Consider the following 17,846-nt stretch of genomic DNA (forward strand, 5'->3'; position numbering starts at 1 on the left):
TTTTCTGATATACAGAAATCCCATGGGCATTGGACTCCATTCCCATTACTATAAGGAATCATTGTGGTGTGTACAATGTCAAGGTTAAATGATTACACATCAAACCGTCATATCCATTTTCTAATGAATTATATTTAATTGTAATGACAGACCTAGATTTGGCATCTCCTTTTTCAAAAAGCCTGTTGCAGGTGAAGCTAGTACATGGGGAAAAGGACATTTCATTCAAAGGTGTGCAACTACACCTGTTCTCCTTTGATATCAATGTTTACTGATCCTAATTCCAGTTATTTTAGATTGTTTAATAAGTCTGGGGTGTGTGTGTTGCGTACAAAATTTGCAGCTGTACTTCAAGCTACAGTTTAAGCTTCTGAAATCAGTCGGACTTATTTAACACTCGTGGAATAATGGCACAACAGGAAATTGCTTGAACGTTTGCCACAGTACCCCTGGTTCTGGTATGTGCTTTTTTTCCACTACTCAGAAAACAAGACCATCCCACATTTGAAGTGGATATTTACACACACTAAAGTCTCTCAGCAGAACATACATTTTTCAAAACATTCCCTGCTGAAAAGAAGTCAACAGAAAGTGAAACAAAATTACAGCATGCACTTAGTTGCTAAAATCTGATGGTCGACAAAAATAATTGAACATCTTTATTGCAAAATAGATCAGTAACTTTTCTTTTAAAGCAATGCTGCACCAAAACCAGTTGAGCCGGCGGAGGGGATGAAAACCAGTGAGTGCGGGTCAGTTGTACATCGTCATGTGGAGCCACTACAAATCAGAAAAAGGGTGAGACAATAAATCAATATTTAATTAAAATGGCTATCCAAGCCATTATACATATGTAATCACATGCAAAAGCAGCCTTTTCATTCATGTTAAGTCTGCCGTATTCAGCATGTTTACTAGGCTGTGAGAAAAAGAGTCGGTTTGGATCATCTGTCCTGTATGCTCTTACCTGTCTGTAGCTAACTGATATGGTCCCCATTCCCACAATGTCATAGGCTTGAAATTTATCTGTGAATGGAGCAAACATGATGAATTAGACCAAATACCCTTACATACAAATACACATTTCTCTTGTATGATTATTAGTTTATTCTAAGTGCACCCCAAAAGTAACACATTTCAATCTTTCTTGTCAGTAACACAATCATTTAAAATCCCACATCAATCAGTTTTCCTAAATTCCTATTTTCAGTCCTTGTTGGACCACACCCATGCCCTCCCTTACGAATCATGCTGTCCAGTTTCATCAGCAGGTAAAGGAAACCGGGGTAACTGATTGTCATGTCTGGCTCCGTGTAGCGCAGGCCGATCAGCTCCAGGACGAAGTCATCCACCCCCATGCCTAGACCAGACCAGACCAGACGAATACATATCAACTCATGTTCAACCACATAACATGCTGTTTCAGCATCGTACATTCTGTTATAAAGTTCATGTGGACCAATAGGGACTGGACATTAAGAGTGGCATTTTGGCGCCCCCTAAAAGGCACCAATGGAAGCTTGTCATTATATCATAAGTGTGTTCTACCTGCAGCTTTCAAGGCAGGTGAGACTTCAGGGTACTCCAGCAACTGGGATTTGTTCTTATCAAACGTCAAGAATATATCCTGTTAAGTGGAAGATCAAGACCAGCATGACTGAATAATATTTTCAGACAAATATAACTCAAATCACTTCGCATGCGTCGAAGGGGTCTTATGATTATTGAATCAGCTCAGTCACATGATTGAATCAGAGAAGTCACGGATCACTATTATATTTCCTTTAGCCAATCATAATAAGACTTCAAAGACAAAGCATGCTTTAGCCAATCAAACTACCGCCCAATCTTATCATATTGAAAGAACAGAATGATTGAAACTGTAAACCTTCCACTGACAGATGGCTCTGTATGGTTTAGACCTTACTGTCCATTTCCTGATCTTGTCCCACAGTGCCTGGAACCCCTGCCAGTCCAGCTGAGCTAACCCTCGACTCTGGGTTGACACTGCAGTCAAGGAAACGGACCATCAAAAATGCATGGCACAATTAAGGTCTTGGTAGATCAGCAGACCAAGTGAGGTCATGGTGGACAAGTTACCCTACCTTTGTATGTCTATGTACATATATGGCAAGTGTGTAACATTCCACATTACATAGCTCCCCCAAAAAAGTGCTATGATCTTCAAAACAGTCGGCCTGGCCGAGGCTCAAACCCCTATGACCAGGGGGTATATGTGAGCTTAGACCGCTACACAGGAATCCAGTATATTTTTAACCTATATTAACATGTTTATTGATCTATATAAACTACTGACCATACAGCCATGTTGAGACTTGATGCAGACTGATTCAGCCATACATGTATTTTTTTCTCCAAGAGAAAGGATACATCCGTGAGGACCACAAAGCTCTTGCAGTGCTCCAGGACCAGCTTCTTCTCGCTCCCCACCAGCACTGCAGGCCACAGCCCAGGAAAAGAGCAGGAAGCCACACAGACAAACCGTCAGTTTGGAACAGTTAAGACTTCCTCCTGCAGTGACATCACTACTTCCTGAATGTTCCCGCTGTAGTTATGGCTTATGGAAGACTGCTAAAATCAGTAGAGAGATTCCTACAGTTTTCCAGAATTTTCCAGGTACCAGATGCCATTATAACAAGCTGCTGTAAAGGGGAAGTGTGTACATGGTAATCGGAGGTGTGTCTTAGCTCCCATTTTTGAGGGACGATAGCGGTCCATTTTTGGAGCCAAACCCTTACCTCCGCCTTTTATGGCCTCGGTAAGCAGGTTGAGAAGCTCCAAAGGTCGACACTCTCCTTTCTGTTGGGAGGTTAGAAAAAAAGTTTTGAAAGTAAATATTGCACATCTTAGGCTAGAATGGAACAGTTTACATGGAACCAACTACATGTGTTCTCACCTTGTTGCGGTGCTTTTTAAAGAGCTGTCGTGTGGCCTCAGGAGAGGGCAGAGCCGACAGGTGTGGAAAGGAGAGCTGCAAGAGGGAGATCTACAGTGGAACACACAGGATGATCCATTTAGTCATATCATGAAAACTCATACTAATGGAAACAGGGGGTGTTGGATTGTGGATACTTTGGACATCAATGCAATGACCTCTACCTGTGTGGGGGAGTTTACTTCAGTGCCGGGCTTCTCAGCTGGCCTGCAAACACAAAGAAAATACAGAATCATACGATTTAACTTGAAAAACAGACCTTTTAATTGGTGAATAAACATACACACCGAGTGTATAAAGCACTTTCCTAATATTGAGTCACATCTCCTTTGGTCCTCAGAACAGCCTCAATTTGTCGGGGCATGGACTCTACAAGGTGTCCAAAGTGTTCCACAGGGATGCAGGCCCAAGTTGACTTCAATGCTTCCCAAGGTCAAGTTTGCTGGATGTCCTTTGGGTGGTGGACCAGTCTTGAGACACATGGGAAAACTGTTGAGCGTGAAAAACCCAGCAGTGACGCAGTTCTTGACACACTCAAACCGGAGCGCCTGGCACCTACCACCATACCCCGTTGAAAGGCATTTAAAATCTTTACTCTTACTCATTCACCCTCTGAATGACACACATACACAATCCACGACTAAATTGTCTCAAGGAAACAGTTCCTCCACACCGACTGTGGATTTAACAGGTGACATCAATAAGGGATCATAGCTTTCACCTGGATTCACCTGGTCAGTCTGTCATGGAAAGAGCAGGTGTTCTTAAAATGTTGTAAACTCAGTGGAATTTAGAGAGCCTTTCCTTGACTAAGAGCCGTGAAACTAACAATTATCATAGGTATCTCTGCCTCCAACATCCAGTCATGGACTGGTCTACTCACGTCGCATTGTTGCCCTTTTCTGTCAACACCCGCAGGATGAACGCTCCCTGCTGATTGGTATCCGCGGTGGAGGGGATGATGACATAATGGCCGGGCGCCAGGCGACCACGAATCACCACCTCCGTTCGCTGGGCGTAACCCTGGGTGCTGATGAGTGGGCGGCGCAAGCTCAGGTCCAAAGAGGACAGGTAAGAGCAATCTGAGGCAGCCTGGGAAGAGAGGGGTGTATACGGTAGGGTACATACACGCACATTTCCACACTGAGAAAAATTATGCCACACTCAAATATTCCCTGACTTCTTCCTCCCTTCTTTTCTCTCTCATATTTAGTGTGGCTCATTTAAATCTCCTCTGGCTGTATTTCCCGTTGCGTGTGTATGTCTGCATACAGTCATGTGCTGGTGTACCTTGTAGATATCCAGGCCGATGCCCAGGTGGACTCCTCTGAGTCTCTGGTGCTTCTGCATGAGGGCCACTAGGAAGGAACAGGTCAGCTCAGGGTCACTGGGGTCATCGTCCTCCTCCAGCAGGGTCAAGTGGAACTGAGGGTTCTGCCAGAACCAGCCTGGACAGATACACAGATTATGTACAATACTAAATATGTATGTTTCAATAAGGCACACACATGGATATCAATCTATTCCTTCTCTGATTATGTATGACTGAATTAATTTTTATTTCATAGTTGTGGTGTGTGTGTCAGTAGCATTGTGACTTTTCCCACCCCCTTTGGGAGAGCCCCCGGCGGAGATGTGTGGTACCCAGCTCCCATGATGCATCGTGCAGTTCCATGGCCTCTGTGTGGCGCCCGGCTCGCTCAGGGTCTCCTCACTCAGGTGACACACCTCCATCGACTCAAAGTTCTGACGGAAGTCCGACACTGCCATCCTGAGCGAGGAGAGAGAGAGATGTTATTAATATATGAGAACAGGTGAAGTATAGACACAAAGAGAGAGTCTATGAAGAGAGGTCCACTTACCAGAACTCCCCGTCCTCCTTCTGAACCCTGTCCAGACGCTTCTGCTCCTCCTCACGGACATGACTCCACTCAGGCCTGTGGACAGACAAACACACTGTGAGGAACCTGCCACCCACACACACACATAAATGGTATGATTAATGGGTTAATAGCTAGCTAACCCATTCATGTCACTCCAGGGTCCCTCCCACTCCATCTTTCCCCAGGGGTTGTGAACACGGACCAGCTCCACAGTCTCATACTTCGTCTTCACCTGAGTGGAGGAGTGAGAGAGACAGAGTCACCCAAACTGAAAGCCTATTTGACTATCAAACACAGGAAACCCAACTCCACTGAATGTGTGGTTTTGGCTGGTGGCATTTGGACACTTTTGGCCTTGGTGTGCAGTCATCAATCAGAGAGTGAATTTGACAACAGAGGCGGGTAGTCTTACATTTTCAAGCCCGGTTACAGAGTAGGCATGTCTGAACAGGATTCCAAACTCATTCCTCTGCTCAAGGGGGCCCTGTGGGAAAATGAACCCACGCACAACATATGTTAATGTCTAAGCAAAGTAGAACAGAAGGTTATATTACCGTGTTCTGCTCACTGATACAATTCTAGGAGTGGATTTGAATCCTAATACACATAGAAAGGTTATTCCATCAGAAAGATGGAGGCTCTCCACCTACGTTTCATCACTACTTCCCCTGTAACGTTACACACACACCTGGCAGTTGGCACAGTTGATGAGTGCTCCCTTGGCCAGAATGGGCTTGAGGAAGGCTGCCAGGTCCTTGGGCAGAGAAGCCACAGTCAGCACCTCCGTTATGCCCCCTGTCATGTCCACCATGGCCTCGTGGGGGAAGCCCATGTTCAGGGCCCGATAGCCTCCCTTCAGCCTGACAGAGAGGGTCAATCACAACAGGTAAGATTGGAGGCCAGAGCAGCATTATAGTGCAGTGGACACACTGGTACATCCTGGTGTTGTCCACTTTGGCCTTACGCAACTAAAGCCACACGCAGGAGGTAATTACACTGACAAGATAGAATGACGTAGACATGCAGTTCTAGACCAACTCGGAGTTAAAATATATCATTGCATCCACAAAGACAATGTGTGTGTGACAGGATAGCAGAAAAAAACAGCATGCATAGAACACCAAAGATCGCAGAGACAAACACTGACTTGGCGTAGGCCTTCTCCAACAGAGCACTCCAGAACTCTCTTTTCTCTGAGGAGCACAGGTAGATCAGCTTGCCCTTTTGCGTAGGCAGCAGGTCATCAACCTTCACCTTCTCCCACTCGCCATACTGCCAGAACTATAGACAGACAGGCATCAACAAACTCAACAAACTAAAAGTCATTCACCCATATGTCCTATAAACAGGAGTGCAAATTCAACAAACCTTGACAAATACTGTACAGCCTAATTAGGTGTGTTTAATGTCCTGAGGCTGACCTGGAAGTAAAAGCTCCCGTTGTATCCCTCCTGGAAGCTCTGCCCATTGGGCACCACCCGCTCCAACAGCGGGCGATACAGGGAGAGGGATGCCACCGCAGACAGGAACCAGCAGTCATCTAATCAACAGAGAGCAGGGCAGAGGGACAGGTAAAGGTATATTATATCGTATTTATGTCACTGGGTAAGTCAAGGGAGAGCATGTTTAGTCATTTGATGATGACCACCTGTCGTTTCCTGTACAGTAGACATACAATTCATTAATGATGTCAAAGCTATTCTGTGCTCTAGGGTAGAACTTTGCTGTCATGACGTGGCCCTTTCTGGGTATAGAGCGTGGCATCCCCCTCGCTCTCCTTTCTTACACCCAGGTTCTGTTATCTCAGGTTGTCAATTCCTTGAGGAGACTCTCTCCTCCTGGCCATGCAGTGTAGAGAGAGATAGAGAGTTTCACAGTAGAACAAAGGAACTTCTTCTACATCACAGAACTTGAGAACTAAACAATATCCATGTTTTGGAGAATGTGTAAAAGGTCGGTGGAGAAGCCAGCTACGACCCGGTCCATTTTGTTTCATGTTTGTGACCTCATGAAAAGACAATATAGCCACATTACCATAACTCTGTTTATACAGGTGCCTCCGTTATGAGGTTTGCGTCTAATTATTGTATAAAATGAATGAGTAAAGATGAAACTATTTATGAAATGATATAATGCTACGTTAAACCATTAATGTGAGAGAATTGTATTCCCTTTAAAGTTTAACTCAGTCATTGGCCCGCCCCCATGAGCACAGGCATGATCTGGCTCATGGGACAGCCCTTTTCTACTGTTACGAATAAAAAACCCACCTGAAGAAATCCTCTTCAGACCATGCGTACCTCGGTCAGCTGAGAGGTCTAAGGTTGAGTAGAAAAAACCTCAGTATAAGCTACGGTTGTAATGGTTGTTGAATTCCTAACCATACCACGTGGAGCATTGGCCACACGGGTGGAAATGGTTCAACTCAGACTATCGATCCCGACAGAGTAAGAGCAAATCTTCGATACTAATTACTAGTCTGCAGCTAGAAATTATGTCAACCTGACATGCGAAGATCGACAACTGCCGAAACATCTATTCTATAAGAACATTTTTGAATGGTACTCTGAAGTATCCATACTACTCAAGAACAGAAGAGACGCTTGGATGAAATTTCCAACAGAAAGACGGACGATTCCAACAGAGATCATGACGACACACTGAGCGTAACTATATAGTGATTGCAATTATTCCCGAATGAGTGAGCGTTTGTGCAAAGGATTAGCATTTCAATTAATATAATTATCAACTGTGTAGTGACTCATTTTTGTCTTTCCCGCCCTTCTCAGTCCACACCCACTTCCCTTTGTCCTCCAAGCCGTCATATTGGTTTAGCCCACTAGGCAACCTCCCCTATCATTTCCTTGTAACCATATCTACTTTGTTGTTTGTTTATCCATTTCTGTGATTATTTAGTTAGTAAATAAATGATTAAGACAATTGATGTATGGATGATTCATAGTAAAGGCTGGGTTCGTGCAGATAACCAACAATTTACAACGTTTGGAATGAGACTAACGTGAGGTAAAGAATAATTAATTAATTAGAAGACTAATTGATCAGATATTAAAATATCTGAAGAGTTATATATGGAAAATTATAACTTTGCAATCTGAAGATTTTCCTTGGTGCCCCGACTTCCTAGTTAATTACATTTACATAATTTGTTTAATCATGTAATAATAATTACTGAGAATTGATTTGATAAAATAACAGTCTTCACTTTAATGATGCCAAAGACACGACATTGCCATCAATGGGAGAAAACTTTGGGTAATAAGAAAACAGACAGATCAACCGTACCCCAGCTTATTGTGGTACTGCAATGGTTGGAAACAAGACTAAGGGCTCTATTCAATCTGTAAAGCATTGCAGATTCCACAATAGACATTTGAAGGTAATTTCTGATTGAGTAGACATATGCCGTGTGTACAATGAACGCAACCTCCACTAAAAAGCGGGAACATTGACATTTAAAGGCAATCACGCTGCAACGCTGAACTTCTGCGACGCAGATTGAACAACACCCTGATATGCAAGGAGGCAGGTGGTGGAAAGCCACTGCTTCGGGCAACATACATACGGCATTTGTTCTACTTACTCAGAACTCCCTGACACACGTCCATACGTGTTGCTCCATCCACTATAAACTGTGCTGAAGGGCAGATATCCTGGGAGAGAGGGAAGAGAAAGCAAGACACAACATGCCTCTTAATAACAAACCTTTAGCTGAGTGTCCCCTTTACTGGGTAAGATGAAGTGGATAACAACATAACAGGGACACGCTCTGTTTACATGATCTAAAGTAGTGTAGAGACTTTAACCCACCTGTCCTCACTCACAACTGTTGCTTTTTACAGTTTGTTTTTATTTATGATTGACTGAACACTACTAGGCCTCCCCATAGATAAATAAAATGAAATAAAAATGCAAAGATACACGATGACAGGCATTGTTGACCTAAGACGCCATCTTCAATGGAGAGTAACAAAGCAAACACAACATGTACAACGTAGGTAAGGAGACCTTTGTGTCTTTATGACAAAAACCAGCCGACCAGACTTGGCTCTCATGACCGCTTGACAATTGGCTATGCCTTGAGGCTAAAATCACTATGATCTAGTCCTGCCCTAATGCAGTCGTCTTCAATCCAGGGTCTGTACACATAAAGCATGATCCAATAGTAGGGCTATTCAACTCTTTCTTACCCTACGAGGTCTGGAGCCTGCTGGTTTTCTGATCCATCTGATAATTAATAGCACCCACCTATGATTCAGTAATCTGGAGCTTGATACCCAACCCTGTGGATCAGGGCCAGGCTGGAAGATCACTGCCCCAATGTCTGACTATCTCACCACTTCATTGACATTTGAGTGACAAAAGCTAAACCTGATACCAAACATTACCCACACAAATCTAATCTGCATCTGTGGGTGTTTTTTTAAATGGTGGTTGTCAGTACATGCGTGATTCTTAGCACGTCTATGCGACCTGAAAGAGAAGTATATGACACACCCCTAAAAACGTGCATTTGTCATGCATTGAAAATAACTGTAGAGAACAGACATCCGTCCACCCCTGTTGTCAATGCAAACATACCACACTCAGTGTATTGCAATTATCCATAACATGGTATGTCGGATGGTTTTATTAATACACACTTATTTTGTAAGAGAGAAAGGTTAAATTAAATTAAGTATTTTCATTAATTATTTTGTATTTGTTTATGTTATAACAATGTCATACTGCGCTACCTTTGGGCGTCTCCATTCCATGGCGGGTTGAAGAATCATATCTCCCATTGGAAAGTCGTAGTCCACGAACAACCCATCATCCATTGAATTACCGCCGTTACCATGTTTTTGAAGAACTGGAGTAGGTTTGTCAGCGGTAAATGACGAGAGCCACCGGTTGGAGTTAAACGAGCTTCCGAGATCTTCCGTCGTTGCCTCTGCTGTACCTATTTCTGCGACCGGAGTCTTCTTTTCATTACTGTCACTCATACCGTCGCAATTCTTTCTGAATGTCCTTACAAAATCGATATGCTGTTTGTTGTGCAGTTCAAATAGTATGCATGCAGAGAAACCCTACAACTTTTAAAACACTTGCTCTAACCACTTTTAAATTATTATCCAGGAGTTACCGTAACAACTTTTCTAGAGTCTTCTGACTTTGTAGTCATGAACCGATTTACCTTGTCAAAATGGCCATTGGCCACACCCTCATTACTGCACTGTAACTCACCTGTGCAGCCTTCGAAAGTGTCGCTTGCATGCGCACTCTCATGATTCATAAATCGTTGCGTGATGCCCCATAGTCATATAAATTGAACAGAAATATCAACGCAACATGTAAAGTGTTGGTCCCATGTTTCATGAGCTGAAATAAAAGTTACCAGAAATGTTCCATATGCACAAAAAGCTTATTTCTCTCAAATGTTGTGCACACATTCATTTACATCCCTGTTAGTGATAATTTATAATTTGCCAAGATAATCCATCAATTTGACAGGTGTGGTATATCAAAAAGCTGATTAAACAGCATGATCATTACACAGGTGCACCTTGTGCTGGGGGGCATACATGGCTACTCTAAAATGTGCAGTTTTATCACAACACAATGCCACAGATGTCTCAAGTTGAGGGAGTGTGCAATTGCCATGCTGACTGCACAAAGTCCACCAGAGGTGTTGTAATAATTTCTGCATAAGCTGTCAGAAACCGTCTCATTGAATCTCATCTGTGTGCTCGTTGCCCTCACCCTGGTCTTGACCTGACTGCAGTTCAGCATCAAACCGACATCAGTGGGAAAAAGCTCACTGTATTTCCATTTACATGCTACAGAAGTGTGCTCTTCAAAGATGAATCGCAGTTTCATCTGTACTGGGTAGATGGCAGAAAGCTTGTATGGCATCGTGTGGGCGAGCAGTTTGCTCATGTCAACGTTGTGAACAGAGTGCCCTATGGTGGAGGTGGGGTTATGATATGGGCAGACATAAGCTCCGGACAATAAACACAATTTAATTTTATTGATGGCAATTTGAATGCAGAGATACCGTGATGAGATCCCGAGGCCCATTGTCGTGCCATTCGTCTGCCGCCATCACCTTGTTTCAGCATGATAATGCACTGCTTCATGTCGCAAGGATCTGTACACAATTCTTGGAAGCTAAAAATGTCCACTTCTTCCATGGCCTGCATACTCACCAGACCGACCGCGTGTTCCAGTTCCCGCCAATATACAGCAACTTCGCACAGCCATTGAGAGGGCAAACATTCCACAGGTCACAATGGCACCGGAGGGGATGGCTGACGATTTACGTGCTCCAAACCAACTGTGTTACTTTGTTCGTTTTTTAGCGTTGTTTGTAACTTATTTTGTACATAATGTTGCTGCTACCTTCTCTTATGACCGAAAATAACTTATGGAGATCAGAACAGCGATTAACCACCACAAACTGGTAGAAGCTTTCTCCTTTAACGAGTCCAATGAATCCGACGTAAAGGATATACTGCTTTCCCAGGAACAGGCCCAAATCCTTGTCCTTTGCGTGAAGAGAAGACGGAGAAAAAGGGGTCGGAGGTCAGGCTGCCTTCTGAGAATTCATAGGCAAGTGAGTAAACCCCCAATGCCATCCGTTCTATTGGCAAACATGCAATCATTGGAAAATTCAAATTGATGACCTACGAGCAAGATTAAACTACCAACAGGACATTAAAAACGGTATGTTTCACCAAGTCGTGGCTGAATGACGACATGAACAACATACAGCTGCCAGGTTTTACACTGTATCGGCAGGATAGAACAGCGGCCTCTGGTAAGACAAGAGGTGGCGGTCTATGTAGATTTGAAAACAACAGCTGGTGCACAATATCTAAAGAAGTCTTGAGGTTTTGCCTGCCTGAGGTAGTGTCTCTCATGATGAGCTGTAGACCACACTATCTACCTAGAGAGTTTTCTGTATTTTTTGTAGCTGTCTACATACCACCACAGACCGATGCTGGCACTGAGACCACACTCAACCAGCTGTATAAGGCCATACGCAAACAGGAAAACGCTCATCCAGAAGCGGCACTCCTAGTGGCCGGGGACTTCAATCCAGGGACACTTAAATCGATTTTATTAAATTTCTACCAGCATGTTAATGTGCAACCAGAGGGAATAAATAAATAAAACTCTAGACCACTTTTACTCCACACATAGAGATGTGTACAAAGCTCTCCCTTGCCCTTCATTTGGCAAATCTGACCATAAATCTATCCTCCTGATTCCTGCTTACAAGCAAAAATTAAAGCAGGAAGCACCATTGACTCAGTCAAAAAAAAGTGGTTAGATGAAGCAGATGCTAAGCTACAGGACTGTTTTGCTAGCACAGACTGGAATATGTTCCGGGATTCTTCTGATGGCATTGAGGAGTACACCACATCAGTCACTGGCTTCATCAATAAGTGCATTGATGACGTCGTCCCCACAGTGACTGTACGTACATACCCCAACCTGAAGCCATGGATTACAGGCAAAGCACTGAGCTAAAGGGTAGAGCTGCCGCTTTCAAGGAGAAATCCCGCTATGCCCTCCGACAAACCATCAAAGGCAAAGATTCAATACAGGACTAAGATCGAATTGTACTAAACCGGCTTCAACGCTCGTTGAATGTGGTAGGGCTTGAAAACTATTACAGACGACAAAGGGAAGCACAGCCAACACCTGCCCAGTGACACAAGCCTACCAGAGGTGCTAAATTACTTCTATGCTCGCTTCGAGGCAAGTAACACTGAAACATACATGAGAGCATCAGCTGTTCCGGACGAATGTGTGATCAAGCTCTCCGCAGCCGATGTGAGTAAGACCCTTAAACAGGTCAACATTCACAAGGCAGCAGGACCAGATGGATTACCAGGACGTGTACTCTGAGCATGCGCTGACCAACTGGCAAGTGTCTTCACTGACATTTTCAACCTCTCCCTGTCTGAGTCTGTAATACCAACATGTTTCAAGCAGCCCACCATAGTCCCTGTCCAAGAACACTAAGGTAACCTGCCTAAATGACATCCAACCCGTAGCACTCACGTCTGCAGCCATGACGTGCTTTGAAAGGCTGGTCATGGCTCACATCAACATCAGTATCCCAGAAACCCTAGACCAGTGGTTCCCAAACTTTTTGTAGTCCCGTACCCCCTCTAGCACCAGGGTCAGCTCACTCTCAACTGTTGTTTTTTTCCATCATTGTAAGCCTGCCACACACTATACGACACCAGCCATATCCACAGCAGCAGGAATAATTAAGTCCTCCACAATAGTATGGGGCTTGCCTGTCCTAGCCACTTGGCAGCTCACCATATAAGACTCTTTTATAGCCCCTTCTTATTAATGATATCTGTTGCTTTTAGACATGTCTTACTACTCATAAGTCTTAATTCTTGCTCAAATTGGCATGTTTTGTTTCTAAATGTCTGCACAAGAGTGAAGGTTTCATTGAGTTGTGAGATAGTACTTTTGCACATACACTACCGGTCAAAAGTTTTAGAACACCCACTCATTCAAGGGTTTTTCTTTATTTTTACTATTTTCTACATTGTAGAATAATAGTGAAGATATCAAAACTATGAAATATCACATATGGAATCATGTAGTAACCAAAAAAAAAGTGTTAAACAAATCAAAATATGTTTTATATTGGAGTTCCTTTCAATAGCCACCCTTTGCCTTGACAGCTTTGCGGCTACTTTATGTAGCTAACATATTCTTGCTTTGCGTTTACCTCTAATTTAGAAGAAACATGCACAAACATGCTGATTTAGGTCTACACAATAACTGGTATTATCAGGCTGTATAGCTAACTACGCTTGCTCTTACTCAGTACATTTATTAGCTAGCTAGTGATTAGCATTAGTAGGGAACAAGATTTAAGAACTTGCTAAGAAAAATACAAACTAGCTGTTTGCAAAGTGACAACTGCATCGTTGTCATCAACAGTGCTGCGTTGATCATGCAGACTGAACACAAGTGTCTCGTGGTTGAGGAACATCAAATGCGCTCCTTGAGTGTCAGGGGGGCATGGCTAGGTCTGTGTGGAGAGCGGAATAGAGAGAGTGGAGAGAGATGACTCAAGTAAGCGAAGTCAACTATAAAAATGGATGTTACACACTGCGTATCACATTTAACAAACCAAACATTAAAATACCGGTATAGAAGGTAAAGTAAAAACCCAGTGGCCAGTGCATCAATACCAGTATATCGCCCAGCCCTAGTGATACAGACAACAGTGTTAATTTAGTCACATGCCAAGTCAAAGATAAAAATAGCACTCTCCTTAGGCACACCCACATCTTATCACAGGTTAATATTAAAATATATATATATATAAAAAAGGGGGAAATACAGTCCTATTTTTGGTAGTAATTCCTGGAATGGATTTAATGTTGTCAGACAAGGTCAATGTAATCAGTGAAAAGATCGGCACACTTCGGATCTGATTTTGAATGGATAATTAACATTTATTGTATAAGGTTGGTTTGAGGAATATGTACTGCTGTCTGGCTGATTTTTTTTCTATTGTGCATTGAGTGTGCAGATGCGCCTGGGTATCACTGAGATGTGGCCATGATGCTGGATACACCTGTGGAAGAGGGACAGAAACAAAGAAAAAGACAGGAGAGAAAACAGGGAGAGGAAGACAGGGGAGCAGGAGAAAAAGGGAAAGAGAGAAAAGAATGTAAACAAAATTGTCTTTCCATGAAAAGTCTTAAATCTACACTGACAGGAGGGGGTGTAAGGAAGAAGTTGAACTTTGACATTCTAAAAGTGACTACAGACTAGACAAAAGCCACTTCACTGGATACCAGCAAGCAAGACAGAAACTGGGACACAAGACAAGGAAACACTCACTCTCAAAGTCAATCTTCTCCACAATGTTCTTGGGCTTGACACTCTCCTCCTGGTTAAAGATGAATATCTGTCCTTCCTCATTCTCCGTCCACCCGTACTTGCTCATCCACACCTTCACCTGTGTGTCTGAATGGGGAGCAGGAAGTCAACTGAGCAGGGGGAAGTGGGATATGACTTACAGATAATTAACACTGTAGAGTAACTGAAAGAAAGGAAATCAATAGGACAACGCTCTCCAAAAGATATACATCATAAATGAATGGCCTTTACCAAGGGGGTCACCCAGCATCTCAGCTAGAAGTCGATGCTCAATGTTCTGGTATGTGATTCCAACCACATGGCAGATAACTGTGGAGGGAGCAGCATTTAGAAAGGCTATTATCAAGTTTTATTGCAATATTATACAGTCAGCAACTAACTTGATTTCCATATGTTCTACTCACACTTGCGCACAGAGTCCTCAAAGCCTGTGATGCCATCAATGAATTCCCTGTTCTCCTCCAGGCTGGACTGAGTGACAGACAAAGGAATGAGTACCATACAATCATACCATTTGGAGTACTGGATGTCACACTTCATAATTAAGTCATGATAGGGGTTGTCTATTGGTACAGCCGTCAATCTCCAGTTAGAGCCACAATGTACAGTCATGTTTAACCTCAATGTTCTGTTTGGAACCATTCCTTCATATTAGAATACGATCCCCAAAATTCTCTGACAATGACTGGAAAGTTAAGTGAAATGAGCAGGGCAAAAAGCAGGTGAAATAAAGAGACAGACCAAGATATGTATTGTGTACATACCCAGAAGGACTGGAAATGGCAGGTCTCCAGGAGGTTCCCCAGGTACAGGATCTGCCTTATGGGGCGCTCCTCCTGCTGCTTTACTGTAGTCAAGGAAAGGCACCACACACACAGAAAACAACTGGCCACATAATAGACAGTAACATCTACGCCAATACCACTCAATAAGGTATACCGCCCAGGACTAAACGTCTGTTTTTGAACAAATTATTGTCAATGTTGTTGTTGACAGGGAGTACAGAAATGGTCAAACTGCACTAGTTGCAGGGTTTATACTAGATTATACAGAGCACCCGAAAGGATACGTGTGTCTGGTCAATCATGCACTTGCACAGAGTAAAGTCTGTGTGTGGTAGGTTGGTCAGGGCCTTGAGCAGAATTTGCGATGTCACTGTGACCTGGAAGTAGGCAGGGTTGAACTGGTACCTATAGGAACAAGAACAGCATCTCTGTTATTGATATAGCCATGAGTGGTGTTCTGCTAGCCCAAGAATGTACACCTGAAGGTCCAAGTACCTTATGTTATTTTCAGAGGTAGACTGGCTCTGTCAGCAAAACAGCCAGATACTCAATATAAATGTGAATCGTTTCTCAATTGCGATACGGTTCTAGAAACATAAAGCTCTTTACCTTCATATCACATCAAAATAATTTCACAAATGCAAAACATACACTTACTGTACACAGTTTTAACAATCTTTATCACAGTTGCAGCCGACAGCATTTTTCATTGACAACACGTTTCTGGCGACCTTTAGTTACATACAAGTGTTCGGAGCATGCTAGATAGTAGGGATGTGCATCCCTCCCTTACAAGCATGATTCAATACGCATCTAGAGACATGGGCTCCGATACAGGTACAAAACTATTAGTTTGAAACGATTTGGTGCATGAAAACATAAATTTTCCATTCTAAATCAATATCTGATACTGATCGAGCTCAGGAGCTGGATCGGTCTGAGTTGACTTCTCTGAGCTGCCCTGTGTGTTTGTGTGTGTGAATGATGTAGTATGTGCTGAGCCATATGGCAGACTGAGCGTCTACCACTGTTCATGTAAAAATGACCAAATGCACTGACTGTTTAAATATTTTGTACGGTGAACCTGGCAATCGGAAAGCCCCGATCAGTTGTGCGATCAGTTGTGTCCATCCGGTAGCCCACACAGTCCACTGATAAAAAATATATATTTCCACAAACCATTTGGGAACAATGACCAGCAAATGACTTTGGCTGTCATTTAATATCGTAAAAGCCATTTTACAAACATCTGAACGCTGAGGGTGACTTGCAGATGTAGCCGGTTCTCTTTTGGCATTGTGGAAACACTAACCGTGTTAATGTTCAGATTGCCGGGTTGATAACAAAACTTGCCCACACAGAAAAAGCCTTCATCCAATTACTTGTGTAATGCAATTGAGATTCATGATCAAGGGCTGCTTGCCACCCAGCAGACAAATCGAACTACATATGTTTACCATTTTGTGCTAGCCTAACAAATGTGATAGTAGTTAGACAGTCAGAGGTAGGGTGACTCACAATTTGAGGATAGCCAAATTGGCCTCTAGGTCGTATGCATTCTCTTTAACTTGTGTTTCCACGTAGCGTTCCAATGTTGCAAGGTTCTCTGGGTTGTATCTGTAAGAGATCATAAACAATGTAACATTAAGGGCGTGTGTTCAACAGATAGCCGACACAGCTAGCAAACTACAACAAGTTGAGCAAAAATATGCATAGAGTTAATCAAGCTACAACCAACCAACTGTCAAATTATTTTGTGTTAGGTAAATACCGTTAGCTTAACGTTACAGTTTACCGGTAAAAGCTTGTGTACCTAAATAGCTAACGTTAGCTTACAAGTAGCATTGGGTAAAACAAAGATCTGACACAAACACGTCGTTAGATGTTGGATATGTCTAATAAATGACCCCCAACAGCTAACTGTAACTTTCTATATAATGTCAAACAATAAAATGTAGCTAGCATTACGTAGTAGCAGCAAGCAAACAGAATGGGATAGCTAAGCTAGTATTTGTCAAACAAGTCTGCATACCTATCAATTCCTCGTAAGAGCTTTCCCACGTTGGCTCTCATCTGCTCGAATGAAGACGCCATTTGATCCAAACTCGTATTGTGGTCTTTTTGGTGCTAAATTTGAAGAAATCCGCACGTGGACCGAGAAGTGGAAAAACGAGTGAGTGGAGCGTAAATGTCTTGGAACGGAAAGGGCTGTGGTGACTTGACGTAAACAGGAAGTTAGTTTACTGACGGACCACTAGTTAGAAACTGCAGAACATGTCGCTGAAAATGCATTTG

General features: G+C 43.0%; 2 protein-coding genes across 4 annotated transcripts; both read right to left on the reverse strand.

The window, feature by feature from the left end:
* Nucleotides 1–112: 112 nt before the first annotated feature.
* zgc:85932 (uncharacterized protein LOC405875 homolog) lies at nt 113–10,064 on the reverse strand. Of its 3 annotated transcripts, none has more exons than XM_064974517.1 (20): nt 9,594–10,064; nt 8,441–8,510; nt 6,261–6,379; nt 5,987–6,120; nt 5,528–5,699; nt 5,252–5,323; nt 4,980–5,071; nt 4,819–4,893; nt 4,564–4,727; nt 4,247–4,404; nt 3,840–4,048; nt 3,121–3,163; nt 2,918–3,007; nt 2,760–2,820; nt 2,392–2,456; nt 1,928–1,996; nt 1,549–1,627; nt 1,244–1,360; nt 968–1,026; nt 113–780 (listed from the first exon to the last, which is right to left on the reverse strand). In XM_064974517.1, the coding sequence occupies exons 1-20, from the start codon at nt 9,840–9,842 to the stop codon at nt 754–756; spliced, it is 2,124 nt and encodes a 707-aa protein (XP_064830589.1). In that variant the 5' UTR covers nt 9,843–10,064; the 3' UTR covers nt 113–753. The 3 variants fall into 3 exon arrangements, with proteins under 3 accessions (XP_064830589.1, XP_064830592.1, XP_064830591.1); XM_064974520.1 differs by lacking the exon at nt 9,594–10,064 and adding an exon at nt 9,106–9,262; XM_064974519.1 differs by lacking the exon at nt 9,594–10,064 and adding an exon at nt 9,048–9,262.
* A 4,246-nt stretch (nt 10,065–14,310) lies between these two features.
* On the reverse strand, nt 14,311–17,767 carry LOC135546250 (eukaryotic translation initiation factor 3 subunit K). Its single transcript, XM_064974522.1, has 8 exons — nt 17,584–17,767; nt 17,070–17,168; nt 15,836–15,956; nt 15,531–15,608; nt 15,171–15,237; nt 14,998–15,075; nt 14,728–14,853; nt 14,311–14,458 (listed from the first exon to the last, which is right to left on the reverse strand). The coding sequence occupies exons 1-8, from the start codon at nt 17,643–17,645 to the stop codon at nt 14,427–14,429; spliced, it is 663 nt and encodes a 220-aa protein (XP_064830594.1). The 5' UTR covers nt 17,646–17,767; the 3' UTR covers nt 14,311–14,426.
* Nucleotides 17,768–17,846: the final 79 nt, after the last annotated feature.

The sequence above is a fragment of the Oncorhynchus masou genome, chromosome 9 (genome assembly GCF_036934945.1).
Source record: "Oncorhynchus masou masou isolate Uvic2021 chromosome 9, UVic_Omas_1.1, whole genome shotgun sequence".
NCBI classification, from domain to species: Eukaryota; Metazoa; Chordata; class Actinopteri; order Salmoniformes; family Salmonidae; genus Oncorhynchus; species Oncorhynchus masou.

Bases quoted from the DNA above. Each gene is read 5' to 3' on its own strand.
- LOC135546250 (XM_064974522.1), bottom strand. From the start codon at position 17,645: ATGGCGTCTTCATTCGAGCAGATGAGAGCCAACGTGGGAAAGCTCTTA. The intron at 15,609-15,835 runs GTATCCTTTCGG...ACTACAGTAAAG, and splicing joins GCATGATTGACCAGACACAC to CAGCAGGAGGAGCGCCCCAT. The intron at 15,076-15,170 runs GTGAGTAGAACA...CTCCCTCCACAG, and splicing joins TGAGGACTCTGTGCGCAAGT to TTATCTGCCATGTGGTTGGA.
- zgc:85932 (XM_064974517.1), bottom strand. From the start codon at position 9,842: ATGAGTGACAGTAATGAAAAGAAGACTCCGGTCGCAGAAATAGGTACA. The intron at 5,324-5,527 runs GTGTGTGTGTAA...ATTTTCCCACAG, and splicing joins TCAACTGTGCCAACTGCCAG to GGCCCCCTTGAGCAGAGGAA. The intron at 4,049-4,246 runs GTACACCAGCAC...CTCTCTTCCCAG, and splicing joins TCGGCCTGGATATCTACAAG to GCTGCCTCAGATTGCTCTTA.